The sequence below is a fragment of the Lithobates pipiens genome, unplaced genomic scaffold (assembly GCF_037356315.1).
Source record: "Lithobates pipiens isolate NorthernLeopardFrog02 unplaced genomic scaffold, aLitPip1_a1.2 Scaffold_13, whole genome shotgun sequence".
NCBI classification, from domain to species: Eukaryota; Metazoa; Chordata; class Amphibia; order Anura; family Ranidae; genus Lithobates; species Lithobates pipiens.
The window spans coordinates 184,830,052-184,843,843 of NW_027507718.1; the positions used below are offsets into that span (position 1 = coordinate 184,830,052).

The 13,792-nt window shown below is 45.7% G+C and overlaps 1 protein-coding gene across 1 annotated transcript; it reads right to left on the reverse strand.

The window, feature by feature from the left end:
* Nucleotides 1-6,542: 6,542 nt before the first annotated feature.
* LOC143975870 (olfactory receptor 13G1-like) lies at nucleotides 6,543-7,509 on the reverse strand. The gene has a single exon (XM_077478424.1). The coding sequence runs from the start codon at nucleotides 7,497-7,499 to the stop codon at nucleotides 6,543-6,545; it is 957 nt and encodes a 318-aa protein (XP_077334550.1). The 5' UTR covers nucleotides 7,500-7,509.
* Between the last annotated feature and the right edge of the window lie 6,283 nt (nucleotides 7,510-13,792).

A 13,792-nucleotide genomic window follows, 5' to 3' on the forward strand; every position in this document is an offset into this window, starting at 1 on the left:
GGGTTCGGCCTCATTTCTGTACATGCTCCAGAGACTGAGTCACTCGCAGGTTCAAGCACGGTCCTTGATTCTAGTCTTTGTCATGGCTTTCATTTCTGTCACTTATTACACGCCAATGCGAATCCTGTCGCATGCTGCTATGCACCGATTCGTCCTGGCGTGCCCAGCTGCTACGCCTCATTTCAGTACATGCTCCAGAGACGGATTCTTTTGTGGTAACCGTCAGTCCAGTCGTTGAATGTTGTCTCTGTCATGGCATATCATTTCTGTCACTTATTACGCGCCAATTCGAATCCTGTCGCATTCTGCTATGCACCGATTCGTCCTGGCGTGCCCAGCTGCTACGCCTCATTTCGGTACATGCTCCAGAGACGGTTTCTCTGTTGCAACCATCAGTCTAGTCGTTGAAACTTGTCTCTGTCATGGCTTATCATTTCTGTCACTTATTACGCGCCAAAGCGAATCCTGTCGCATTCCGTTATGCACCGATTCGTTCTGGTGTGCCCAGCTGCTACGCCTCATTTCAGTACATGCTCCAGAGACGGGTTCTTTATTGTAAACCATCAGTCCTGTCATTGAATCTTGTCTCTGTCATGGCATATCATTTCTGTCACTTATTACGCTCCAATTCGAATCCCATCGCATTCCTTATGCATCGATTCGTTCTGGTGCGCCCAGCTGCTACGCCTCATTTCAGTACATGCTCCAGAGACGGATTCTTTGTGGTAACCATCTGTCCAGTCGTTGAAACTTGTCTCTGTCATGGGATATCATTTCAGTCACTTATTACGCTCCGATTCGAATCCTGTTGCATTTGGTTATGTACCGATTCGTTCCGGTGCGCCCAGCTGTTACGCCTCATTTCGGTACATGCTCCAAAGACAGGATTCTTCTGTTGGGTTCATGGGCTCGTCCTTTGATTCATGTCTTTGTCATGGGTTTTCATTTCATTTCACTTATCACGTTCCGGTACGAATAGCCACTTCCGTGTACTAAATTCGTATCGGCGTGCCCCAGGAACGGCCTCATTTCAGTACATGCTCCAGAGTCCGTTTCGTGCTCGGTCGCAAGTTTGTGGCATGGCGATTCAGATCTCTGTCATGGCGGATCCACTCATTTCACGGTCACATACGGCTTCCCGGTTAGTCCAGTTGACTCTTCAATATCGGATTTCTATCGGGGGGCCTTGACCATCAGCCTCATTTCACTATTGAATTGCCTCAAAAGAATTAAAAAAGGAAAAAAAAAATAATATTTTTGCATCGGCGACGCAACCAAGTCACGTCTCTGTTGTCGTACGTACGTTATTCTAAAAAAAAAAAAAAAAAAAGCAAATTTCGGTTGTCCATTCATTTCATTTATGTCATTTATCACATTTCCAGTCTAGTTAGCTAGACATCTCTCTTTAGGTGTTGGATTCTCAAACAAAACTTCACCTTCATCTCCTCAGGTCAGTCGAGTTCTCAGTAGGTCCAACCTGCACCTGGTCGAACGGTGCCTCCGTAGGTAAGAGAGGGTCATCTGGGAGGGGAACGCTTACGAGCGGTAGTATCCTTCTCTTCAAAATGTTTTCTCAGGAGTCTCCTACGAGTCTTGTAATCCATGTCACCCTCATAGGTTCCGTACAGGAGAAAACCCGGACCCAGTGATTAATAGGCTTACCAAGCCTGGATTTTGCCACCATGTCCCAGGCTGGCAGCGAGGACTACACGGCTCCGTTGTCCCCTTCTCTTGTCTCAGAGAGTGGCAGCCAAAGGTCCTTCAGAGCATGGACCATTCCCAGGCTAACAGCCGAGTTAAGGCGCAGGGGTGTACCCTTTCCAGCTACAGCCAGAAAGGCCGAACTTTTTGGGCTCCTCTTTCCTCCCCCAGCCGCGGTTGAGGATAGTGCCCAGCAGGCCTCCCTGGGCTCTATCGCTGCTTCCATCACGCAGCTTCACACTCTGGTGTCATCCCTGACGACCTCAATGTCAGAGGTTCAGAGTCGGGTGGCCCTCCTCGAGACCCGCCCATTCGTTCCTCCTCCAATACCAGCTTCACAAGCAGTGGATAACACCAGCGCAGGTACCCCCGGGTGTACACCAGTAGTGTACCCTTCTCATTTAATATCAGCCAACATCAGGAAGGACATCCTAGAGGGCAAGGACGTCAATCTGGCTTCACTCCTTATCTCCATTCATGAGCTGGCAGAAAACAAAGCTTACACTTGGGGGGACTTGTCGGTGGTCCTCAAAGCCAAAGACCCCAGGCTGGACAGGAAGCTTTCTGTCACCGAGTTCACCTTGGCCTTCGGCATGCTGAGGGATGTCATCTGCTCGGCCTCCCCCGGCAGGAGGGAGGAACTGGATCGTTACCTCCACGTGGTAGTTGACCTGGGGTATAAATACGGCGGTTTTTCATTTTATGACTATCACCGCTCCTTCTCCGCTAAGGCGGCCGCCAGGCTCTCCCAATTTCAGATACCTACTGATTGGAGTGTCATGGACACCGAGTTGTTCTGCCGACACTTCGCGGGGCTGCGGTCTCCCCTCTGTGCGATTTGCCAGTCGGCTACTCACACCGCGACTTGGTGTGCCAGCTCAGTGGCAGCCCCGCCCGTAGACGGTCCATCGACCTCAGGTACTGCCCAGGGCCTACCGGCGCCGGTACGCCTGCCGCAGACGGATAAACTGGGGCGCCCAGTCAAGACCATGGGAGGCGCAGCCATCTGTAACAACTACAACAGCGGGTCGTGCAATTTCAGCCAGTGCAGGCTGCTCCATGTATGCACACGGTGTCATAGAGCTCATCCCAGGCTCATGTGCGAGGTCAAGCAGGCTAAAAGATCTTGACTAAGCCGGGTCAACGTGTTGTGGCTCAGTGTCTACCTCGCCAATCATCCCACCCCCTCACTTGCCACCTACCTAGTTCAGGGCTTTACTCAGGGCTTTCATACAGGACTTGTCTCTCTCCCTCACCTTACACACGAGTGCCAGAACCTGCGGTCAGCAGCCACGGATGTACAGGCCATCGACCAGCTGTTACAGGCAGAGCTAGACCGGGACTTCGTCATAGGCCCTTTCACAAAGCCCCCGTTTAACACCTGGCGAGTCAGCCCTATTGGGCTTGTCAAGGGCAAGTTCTCCAATAAACTTAGGTTGGTCTACGATTTGTCAGCGCCTTATTCTTCCTCTGTCCCCAGTCTTAATTCCCTTATCCCCTCTGAGGAGTTCTCCCTTAAATACGCATCCGTAGATACGGCCATCCAGGCCATTCTCAAGTCAGGCACAGGAACATGGCTCTCCAAGGCCGACATCTCGGACGCCTTCAAGCTCCTTCCTATCCATCCATCTCTCTGGTGCTGGCATGGTATCAAATGGAGGGAGCTCTACTATTTTGCCACTAAGCTAACCTTCGGGTCCAAGAGTAGCCCCTGGCTCTTCGACTCGTTTGCGCAGGCTCTCGCATGGATCTTGCTGCACGTAGCCCAGTGCCAGGGAGTCATACACTATTTGGATGACTTCCTGCTGATCGAGTCACCTGGCTCCCTTCCAGGGGATCTGGATAAACTAAGGGTAGTCTTCAATAACCTTAACGTCCCTATTGCTGAGCACAAGGTGGAGGGCCCTGCGCAGGCAATCACCTTTCTCGGGGTCAGCTTAAACACCAGCACTATGCAGGCCAGCCTCCCCCCGGATAAACTAAGCCGCATCAGGACGGTCATGAGGGACTTCACCCGCACCAGAACTTGCACCAAGAGGCAGCTACAGTCCCTTCTCGGTATGCTTAATTTTGCTATGCGCATCATCCCTCAAGGTCGCGCATTCGTATCGCGCCTGTTAGTCCTACTGTCCCATTCACAAGACCCGGAGCACGTCCTCAGCCTGGACCCCGCAGCTATAGCAGATCTTGCCATGTGGGAGGAATTCCTGACGTCCTGGAATGGCGTGTCCCTGTTCATCCCCTCCGTGTCCTCCTCGTCACCGCAGGTCGTGACCGACGCAGCGGCCTCCACGGGTTTTGCGGCAATTTTTGGCCACCTCTGGCTCGCAGCCCCCTGGCCTCCTCAGATACTGGCAATTCCGGGCTTCACCGAGACGTCCTCCCTATTCGAGTTGTACCCCATCGTAGCCGCTGCCCACACATGGGGCCGCAGTTGGTCGGGTCAAACAGTGACCTTTTCAACGGACAATCTCGCCACTGCGGAAATCATTAACAAAGGCAGGTCTAAGTCTCTGGAGATTATGTCCTTCCTGCGGCGACTGGTCCAGCTCTCGTTATTATTTCAATTTAATGTTCATTGTGCCTTTATCCCCGGTAAATGTAATCGGGCAGCGGACGCCCTCTCCCGCTTTAACTTAGTTTCCTTTTTTGATCAGGTGCCCGGAGCCGGACCAACGTCAGCAGCTATCCCGGACTGGTCTCAACTGACCCTGGATTAACCCCTCACCTAGTAGCCGCAACTCAACTCATCAATCACTCCCTCTCAGACAATACCCGCAAGGCCTACCAAACAGCCTGGAGGGCCTTTAACCATTTCTTAACATCTCACTCCACAGAGACCTCCCGGGTCAAGCAAGTCCTGGCCTTCATTGCCCATTGCCACTCGGACTTGGCGTTATCCTTTAACACGATCCGGCTATACCTGGCCGGGGTACAACATTTTACGTCCCTCCAGGACCCTGCCGAACCCTCCTTGTTCACTTTTCACGCCATTCGGGCTGTCATGCGCGGCATCCAGAAACGCCAGCCTACGGCCTCCGCCAAACGCCTGCCTATCACAGGAGACGTTTTCAGAAACATGTCTGATATTCTGGCCACTGCACCTTTCGGGCTCCACACTAGTATCATTATACAAGCAGCCATACACCTGGCCTTCTACGGCTTCTTACGGCCAGGCGAGTTTACCTCCAGTAGCCCCTCAGCTCGCATGCTATGCAAGCACCACCTGGTCAGGCACGGAGACCATTTCATCCTACATATAGCAGTATCCAAGACGCAGCAGCTTGGCCCAGGTACGGACATACATTTTTATAAAACCAACAACCGCTGGTGCCCGGTCGCCATTCTCACCCGCTTGTTGACCCTTCTGGCCGATCAACCAGGAACTGGCCCGCTTCTGCCATTCCACGGTAAGCCACTGAACGCAGCCCAGTTCATGGAGCATGTCAGGATACTCCTGGGCATCCTTCACCTCAATCCGGCTCACTACTCCGGACATTCATTTCGTATCGGAGCGGCTTCAACTGCCTCCCGCCAAGGGGTCCCGGTCCACGTTATCAAAAAGTTGGGTAGATGGAAGTCCACCTGTTTTGCCCGTTACATACCCAATCCGCAAGTAGAGATGGCCCAGGCCTTTGTCAAGCTCACCCAGTAACAAACTCGAATCAATAAAAGCATTCCCTACCTGTATGTTTTTGCCCCCTTATTTTGGTATACCCTACGTTAGGCCAGGGCACACTTTCAGGTCCGGTTCAAGTAAGCGAGTTTATGTTAACCTTGTTTGTCATCCTTATCCGTATCGGTCAGAGGGCTCTGGGCCATAAATGGAAAGGCCAGTATGGTGGCCTGGAATTATGGGTGGAGCCCGGTGGAGTATATAACCAGCCCGTTCGCCTAGCTCCCTCGTCGGTTCCGGTGCGCGATACCCACCCACCCATCCCCTGTCAGGGCATTTCTCAAGCATTATACTCCTCGGGTGAGTACTCATTTCACTCCATTTCATTTTCATTTCATTTATTACTCATTTCTCTATCTAGGGTATGCCCCCTTATTTTGGTATACCCTACGTTAGGCCAGGGCACACTTTCAGGTCCGGTTCAAGTAAGCGAGTTTATGTTAACCTTGTTTGTCATCCTTATCCGTATCGGTCAGAGGGCTCTGGGCCATAAATATATATATATATATATATATATATATATATATATATATATAGTATATATATATATATATATATATGTATATAGTATATATATATATATACATATACATATATATATATTTATAGCTCTTACTGTGAAGAAGCCTTTCTGTAATTGGAGATTAAGTCTCTTTTCCTCCAGGCATAAAGAGAGCCCCTAGCCCTCTGTGATGACCTTAAAGTAAATAACTCAACACCAAGTTCCCTATATGGGGAAAACCATTGCACAGAGCAGGTAAGTATGTTGTTTATTATTTTAAAAAAATGTGAACCTTTACAATCATTTTAAAGCGGTTGTTTACCCTTTTTTTTTTACTTTTACCTACAGGTTACCCTATAATAAGGCTTACCTGTAGGTAAAATTAATATCTCCTAAACCTGTACGGTTTAGGAGATATTTACTTTGCATGCAGCCGCTGACGTCAGCAGCGCATGTGCTGTGAAAGCCCGGCTGAAGATCCGGCAGAAGCTACCGGACCTTTCCAGGAAGAAGACTTCAGCCACTCATGTCGCTCCATACTAGCTGATTATGCCTTTGCCTTGCAGGTTTTTTTGTTTAAAAAAAAAATCTGTGCGGTATACAACCGCTGTAAGAAAATTACTCTTAAAACCACAATAATTTCAAAAATATTTTATAATGCTTTTAAACAGTCCGTTGTTTTAGAAAAACTGTCTTTTTAAAAAATGTCTTATTAATGGCATTGAGCACCTCCTTATTCCTAAGGCTATATATAACAGGATTTAGTACTGGAGATGCAATGGCATACAGAGCAGATACAACCTTATCGGCTTCTAAGCGGTTGCTGAAGGCAGGCTGTACATAGGTGTAGATGACTCCACCATAAAAGATAGTCACTACAGTAAGGTGGGAGGCGCAGGTTGAGAAGGCCTTCTTTTTCTTCTCAGAGGAACGGATTTTCATAATAGTGAAAATGATGTATGTATAGGAAATAACAGTGAGAATAAAACATATCATTCCAAGTACTACATCAGATGCCACAATAACAACATCATTAACATATGTGTCAGAACTTGCCAGCTTTAGCACAGGGGGAATTTCACAGAAAAAATGGTCCATGATATTTTCTTCCTTAAAGCTAAGTTTCAGTATGAGGAACGTATGTATCATTGAGTTTACTGTGCCGAGGATCCAAGCAGCTCCCACCAAGCATATGCATGTTGTCCTGCTCATTATAGTTTTGTACCGTAAAGGATAACAGATTGCCACATACCTGTCATATGCCATAACTGTTAGAAGGATCAGTTCAATACTAAGAGCAGCTGAAAATAAATATAATTGAGAGACACAGCCAGAATATGAGATGGACTTTTTATCTATCACGAGTATCTGGAGTATCTTGGGGATAGCAGCCGTTGTGCAACAAATGTCCAATATGGAAAGATTAATAAGAAAGAAATACATTGGAGTGTGAAGACGAGAATCTGAACTAATAACAACTGATATTAATATATTTCCAACAAAAGCCATTATGTAAATCAGTAAAAATATGATAAAGAAAAGAGGTTGGAGATTTGGGTACTGGGAGAATCCTAACAAAAGGAATTCTATATGTGATGTTTGATTAAGTTTGGATGACATTTATGGTTAATTCCTGCAAAAGACAAACAAAAATGTAGGTCATATTTTCACCCTAAATAACAAATGAATCATAAAGTGCTATATATACTGTTCAATTTTATATGTGGGCAAGAACAGAGCAATGTTTGATATATTGCCCATTGCAGTCAGTAGTGTGACACATTGATGGTACTGAACTGATTGATATTTTCTCTGGACTTGGGTTCCATTTATGTTATTTGTACTGTTCACTCTATTTACACACTTTATCTTGGGAGAAAAATCAGGGATGGGTATATATAAGATGTCTTTAAAGCATATAGGTATACATTTTGTGTGTTATCTACACATATGTATTCTCTCTCTCTTCAAAAGCAATGCAGTGGGAGCATGTACACACTGTCTGGCCTTCGACAGGCTGAGCCTTGATAATGCATCTGAAATATGCTTTGCTGTGGCTCATTATGTGGATAGAAGAGGTTGGTATATAGGTGGGAGAGGATTCCAAGAAGCACACACACTAGAAAGTCTCATGTAGGTGGGCATTTTCAGCAAGCTTTAAGCCTGTATTACAGCTTGCATTTGTGATCAGTTTGAGATGAGTCTGTGAATCTTTGGTTTCTAAGCTTTTTAAAGCTGTTTTAGTTTGTATAGGGTGAAGTGCAGTTCTGCCTGAAAAAAATATCCATGTACACAAGCCCCAACTATGAGCCCTTTAGCATGCCCAGGCACTTGGGTAAAGAGCACATACCATATCAAGATATTACATGTGTAGCACCCTGCTCCTGTTGATTAGGCACTTGCATGTACATTTAGTGGGTTGTCTGTTCTGTAAATAGTTCAGATTTAATATTATGCCTCTGTTCCAACATTTTTTTGTGTGTAGTTCCACGCTGTCGTCTGTAGGTGTCGTTGTCACCATAGGCCAGTGTTGGAAGGGCAACAGGCTAAGGTGTATTAAGTGTTCTTCTTTCCCCAGAAATGGCCCAGTGGGAGTGGCTCACCGCTGTGCATTCTGGGAAAGGATACTTAAGGGGTAGATGCCATTTTTTTTGTCTCTCTCACCTCATGGCCCACCTGGCCTAAGGTATGTGACAACTTCTCTTCTGCCTCAGAGCCTTGTTAGCCCAAGGTTACGTTATTGCAAGTAGGCCCAGAAGCTGACTGGGGCCTATTAGTTAAGAGGTGGTCCTGCGCTGTCTATCCTGCGGGAAGAATCCAAACAATTGAAAGATCTGGGGGAGGACTCATCTTGGAGAGGACCGAGCGAAAGGCTGGTATCTCAAGAGGAGTGCCTGGTAACTCAATTGGAGGACGCATCCAAACCAATCTACCTCACAGTACTGCCGGATGGCTAAAGAAATTTTTGGTACTGTGTTGCTGTGTTCAACTAATACTGAATCCTGTGGCAGAGGATTGTTCAACTAATACTGAATCCTGTGGTAGAGGATTGTTCAACTAATACTGAATCCTGTGGCAGAGGATTGTTTAACTAATACTGAATCCTGTGGCAGAGGATTGCTCAACAATTATTATTCTCATCAAGTCTGTGGCAGAGACTTTTTTGTCCATGCATCATTCCGGCTGCTAGGCCAATGAGAGAGGCCTATCCGGGTGAGCAAGATCCATTGACTGAAGGTGTACTTGTCTTTAGGATCTCAAGTTCCTCAGTGATCTGCAACTTTCTCTTAACCCTCCATCCTTGTACTGCTCAAGTTGTTTAATAAAAGCATTGGAAAAATAATTAAGTGACTGCTGCAAAAATCGGTGGGCGCAAGGCCCAGTATAGACTCTAAGTTTCTAGCAAGGTGAACTGTGGGTAGGGGTGACGGCAAAGACCCAAAATAATATCAGCAGCTCCTTCGGGGGTTGGTGCTACACATGCATAGTTGTATGAATATTGGGTGTATTTCCTTACTCTCCTGTTTAAATAAGGGGAATATGGAAATGCACCCTATTATTAAAATTATTTCTGTTTCAAGATATGTGTGTTTATATTTTCTTCCATCAATCATACTGGTAACACCTAAAGATGGGTAGGATGGAACCTACTATATACTTTCAAAGCATGAATTTGTAATCATAATCATATATCATCTCAATATCAACATAATGGAAATAGTAGCCTTTGGACTTCAGCAGGTATCCCAACAAGAAGATTTATGTCGGTCATACATGGAGCAAAATTCAACCTGTTCAACAGGGACCAGATTAATTTTGATCCATATATGTGCACTGTGGTTTTACAGAAGTTGATCTACCTCTCGACTTATGTACAACCACCAAGTTATATTTTCCCCACTTGCTCAGCCCTGAAGGCTATAGCCTGCAATGCTGAACAGTGTATTGTGAAAAGGAAGGTGTGCACACTGTCAGAACACAAAGACACAACGGGGAGCATTCCCTCATCCACATAGTGTGTGGTTGGGGGAACCAGGTCAGTTTTTTTGTTCAACCTACTGGTTGAAAGAAAAAACGAACTCATCTATGGGCTGCCTTAGCACTTGACACTGCTGATTTTCAGACAAATAGCCAAAGAAAAGTATTATGTTTAAAGGCTTGAGCTTAGCCTTTGAACACGCTATGGTCAGGGTAGTCAGCTTTACAAAGATGGAATGCATGCCTGGACAGGCAGTAGACAGACAAACAAAATAATTCATATAGCAAACCATTTTTTTTTTGCTTTGGAGAGAGAATTCTGGGGGTTTTGGTACAGTGGTGTGAAAAAGTGTTTGCCCCCTTCCTCATTTCCTGTTCCTTTGCATGTTTGTCACACTTAAGTGTTTCGGAACATCAAACCAATTTAAACAATAGTCAAGGACAACACAAGTAAACACAAAATGCAATTTGTAAATGAAGGTGTTTATTATTAAAGGTGAAAAAAAATCCAAACCATCATGGCCCTGTGTGAAAAAGTGATTGCCCCCTAAACCTAATAACTGGTTGGGCCACCCTTAGCAGCAACAACTGCAACCAAGCGTTTGCGATAACGTGCAATGAGGCTTTTACAGCGTCCTGGAGGAATTTTGGCCCACTCATCTTTGCAGAATTGTCCTAATTCAGTTACATTAGAGGGTTTTCGAGCATGAACGGCCTTTTTAAGGTCATACCACAACATCTCAATAGGATTCAGGTCAGGACTTTGGCTAGGCCACTCCAAAGTCTTCATTTTGTTTTTCTTCAGCCATTCGGTGGTGGACTTGCTGGTGTGTTTAGGATCATTGTCTTGCTGCAGAACCCAAGTTCGTTTCAGCTTGAGTACACGAACAGATGGTCGGACATTCTCCTTCAGGATCTCTTGGTAGACAACAGAATTCATAGTTCCTTTTATTACGGCAAGTCTTCCAGGTCCTGAAGCAGCAAAACAGCCCCAGACCATCACACTACCACCACCATATTTTACTGTTGGTATAATGTTCTTTTTATGAAATGCAGTGTTCCTTCTACGCCAGATATACTTGGACACACACCTTCCAAAGAGTTCCACTTTTGTCTCATCGGTCCACAGAATGTTGTCCCAAAAGTCTTGGGGATCATCAAGATGTGTTGTGGAGAAATTGAGACGAGCTTTGATGTTCTTTTTGCTCAGCAGTGGTTTTCTCCTTGGAACTCTGCCATGCAGGCCATTTTTGCCCAGTCTTTTCCTGATGGTGGAGGCATGAACGCTGACCTTAACTGAGGCAAGTGAGGCCTGCAGTTCCTTGGACGTTGTGGGGTCTTTTGTGACCTCTTTGATGAGTCGTCGCTGCGCTCTTGGGGTAATTTTGGGCGGCCGGCCACTCCTGGGAAGGTTCACCACTGTTCCATGTCTTCGCCATTTGTGGATAATGGCTCTCACTGTGGTTCGCTGGATTCCCAAAGCTTTGGAAATGGCTTTATAACCCTTTCCAGACTGATAGATCTCAATTACTTTCTTTCTCAATTGTTCCTGAATTTCTTTGGGTCTCGGCATAATGTGTAGCTTTTAAGGATCTTCTGGTGGACCTTACTGTGTCAAGCAGCTCCTATTTAAGTGATGCCTTGATTGTGAACAGGTGTGGCAATAATCAGGCCTGGGTGTGGCTAGAGAAATTGAACTCAGGTGTGGACAACCACAGTTATAGTATGTTTTAACAAGGGGGGCAATCACTTTTTCACACAGGGCCATGATGGTTTGGATTTTTTTCACCTTTAATAATAAACACCTTCATTTACAAATTGCATTTTGTGTTTACTTGTGTTGTCCTTGACTATTGTTTAAATTGGTTTGATGTTCCGAAACACTTAAGTGTGACAAACATGCAAAGGAACAGGAAATGAGGAAGGGGGCAAACACTTTTTCACACCACTGTACATAATAAGCTCAATAACAACATGCAATGCCAAGCTGCTGTTTCCAAAGCAAGCAAAGTCCTTTCTTGTATTAAGAGAGGTATGGACTCCAGAGAGAGAGATATAATTTTGCCCCTGTACAAATCATTAGTAAGACCTCACCTGGAATATGCAGTTCAGTTTTGGGCACCAGTTCTCAAAAAAGATATTGGGGAACTGGAGAAAGTGCAGAGAAGGGCAACCAAACTAATAAGAGGCATGGAGGAGCTCAGCTATGAGGAAAGATTAGAGGAACTGAATTTATTCTCTCTTGAGAAGAGGAGATTAAGGCTACTTTCACACTGGGGTGCTCAGCGCACTGGCGGTAAAGCGGCGCTATATTTAGCGGCGCTTTACCGTTATTTTAGCGGTGATGATCGGCCGCTAGCGGGGTAGTTTTAACCCCCGTTGGTGGGTGAAAAAGGGTTAAAACTGCCCGCAAAGCGCTGCTGCAGCGGTGCTTTGCAGGTGGGTTTGGAGCGCTGCCCCATTGTTTTCAATGGAAATACACTGCTCCTACAGCGCTCCAAAGATGTGGCTTGCAGGACTTTTTTGACCGTGCTGCAAGCGCACCGCTCCAGTGTGAAAGCCCTCAGGGCTTTCACATTGGAGTGCACTGAGCGGCTTTTTCAGGGTGCTTTGCAGGCGCTATTTTTAGACTTTAGCGCCTGCAAAGCGCCTCAGTGTGAAAGGGGCCTAAGGGGGGATATGATCAATATGTACAAATACATAACTTGGTGTTGAGTTATTCACTTTAAGGTCATCACAGAGGACAAGGGAGCACTCTTTACGTTTAGAGGAGAAAAGATTAAATCTACAAATACGGAAAGGTTTCTTCACATTAAGAGCTGTGAAAATGTAGAATAGACTCCCTCCAGAGGTGGTTCTAACCAGCTCAGTAGATTGCTTTAAAAAAAGCCTGTATTCATTCCTAAATGTACATAATATAACTGGGTACTGACCTTTATAGGTAAAGTTGATCCAGGGAAAATACAATTGCCTCTTGGGGGATCATGAAGGAATTCTTCCCCCTGCTTTAGCAAATTGGAGCATGCTGTGCTGGGGTTTTTCATCTTCCACTGGATCAAATGTGGTAAAGGATTGTGTATATGGGATTTTTTTTGGTTGAATTGGATGGACTTGTGTCTTTTTTCCACTCGACTAACTATGTAACTATGTAAAAAAAATACAGCAGTGCTGCGGAAGGTGTCCTAGGCCTGGTTTACAATCATGTAAACACCATGAGAGCTATATTGATCACATGGGGTTTGTGCTGTCATCTATCTCTTTCTAAGTGTACTCACTGTATATACAAGAAAGAAAAACAAAAAAGTTACAGCAGCCTAGGATGGGTGCACTGTAGGACTGCTCCTCACTCACCGGGTACCGATCGCCGTTGTTTACTGAGGTGATTCGCTCCTGTCATTTATTTGTGCTTGCTGCTGCCTTCTACATTAACTGGGCTTACTTATATGATGAGTCCTTCATCTGGACACAAATTTCGAGGCTATTCTTTCACCCCCTCTACATGCCACACATCTGACAAAATGTCACCCGGTCTCACTAAGACTTCACCCTCGGCTTCAGCAAAAGCTCCAGGTCCTCACAACTCTCTTCCTCATTCTATTGTAGATGCAGATTTTGTCTATCAAAATCTCCTCACACAGGTAAGATACATTATAAGGGAGGAATTGGCAGCTACGTCACACACTATTATGACAGAACTACATCATGACATCTGGAAAATTGGTCATCGCACTGACTCCCTTGAACTATATACAGATGATGCTAGTGTAGTGCTCAATAGTCATGAGAAAAGTTTAAATGTTGCTCTACATGAAATTTCCCTGCTTAAAGATCAGGTTGAAGATTATGAAAATAGAGCAAGAAGATGTAATCTTTGTATTCGTGGTCTCCCAGAAAGCTTTGAGGACTTGCATGGATCTATCCTTACGCTTTTTCTG

What these genes read in the sequence shown, in the direction of transcription:
- LOC143975870 (XM_077478424.1), bottom strand. Translation starts at nt 7,499, where the DNA reads ATGTCATCCAAACTTAATCAAACATCACATATAGAATTCCTTTTGTTA.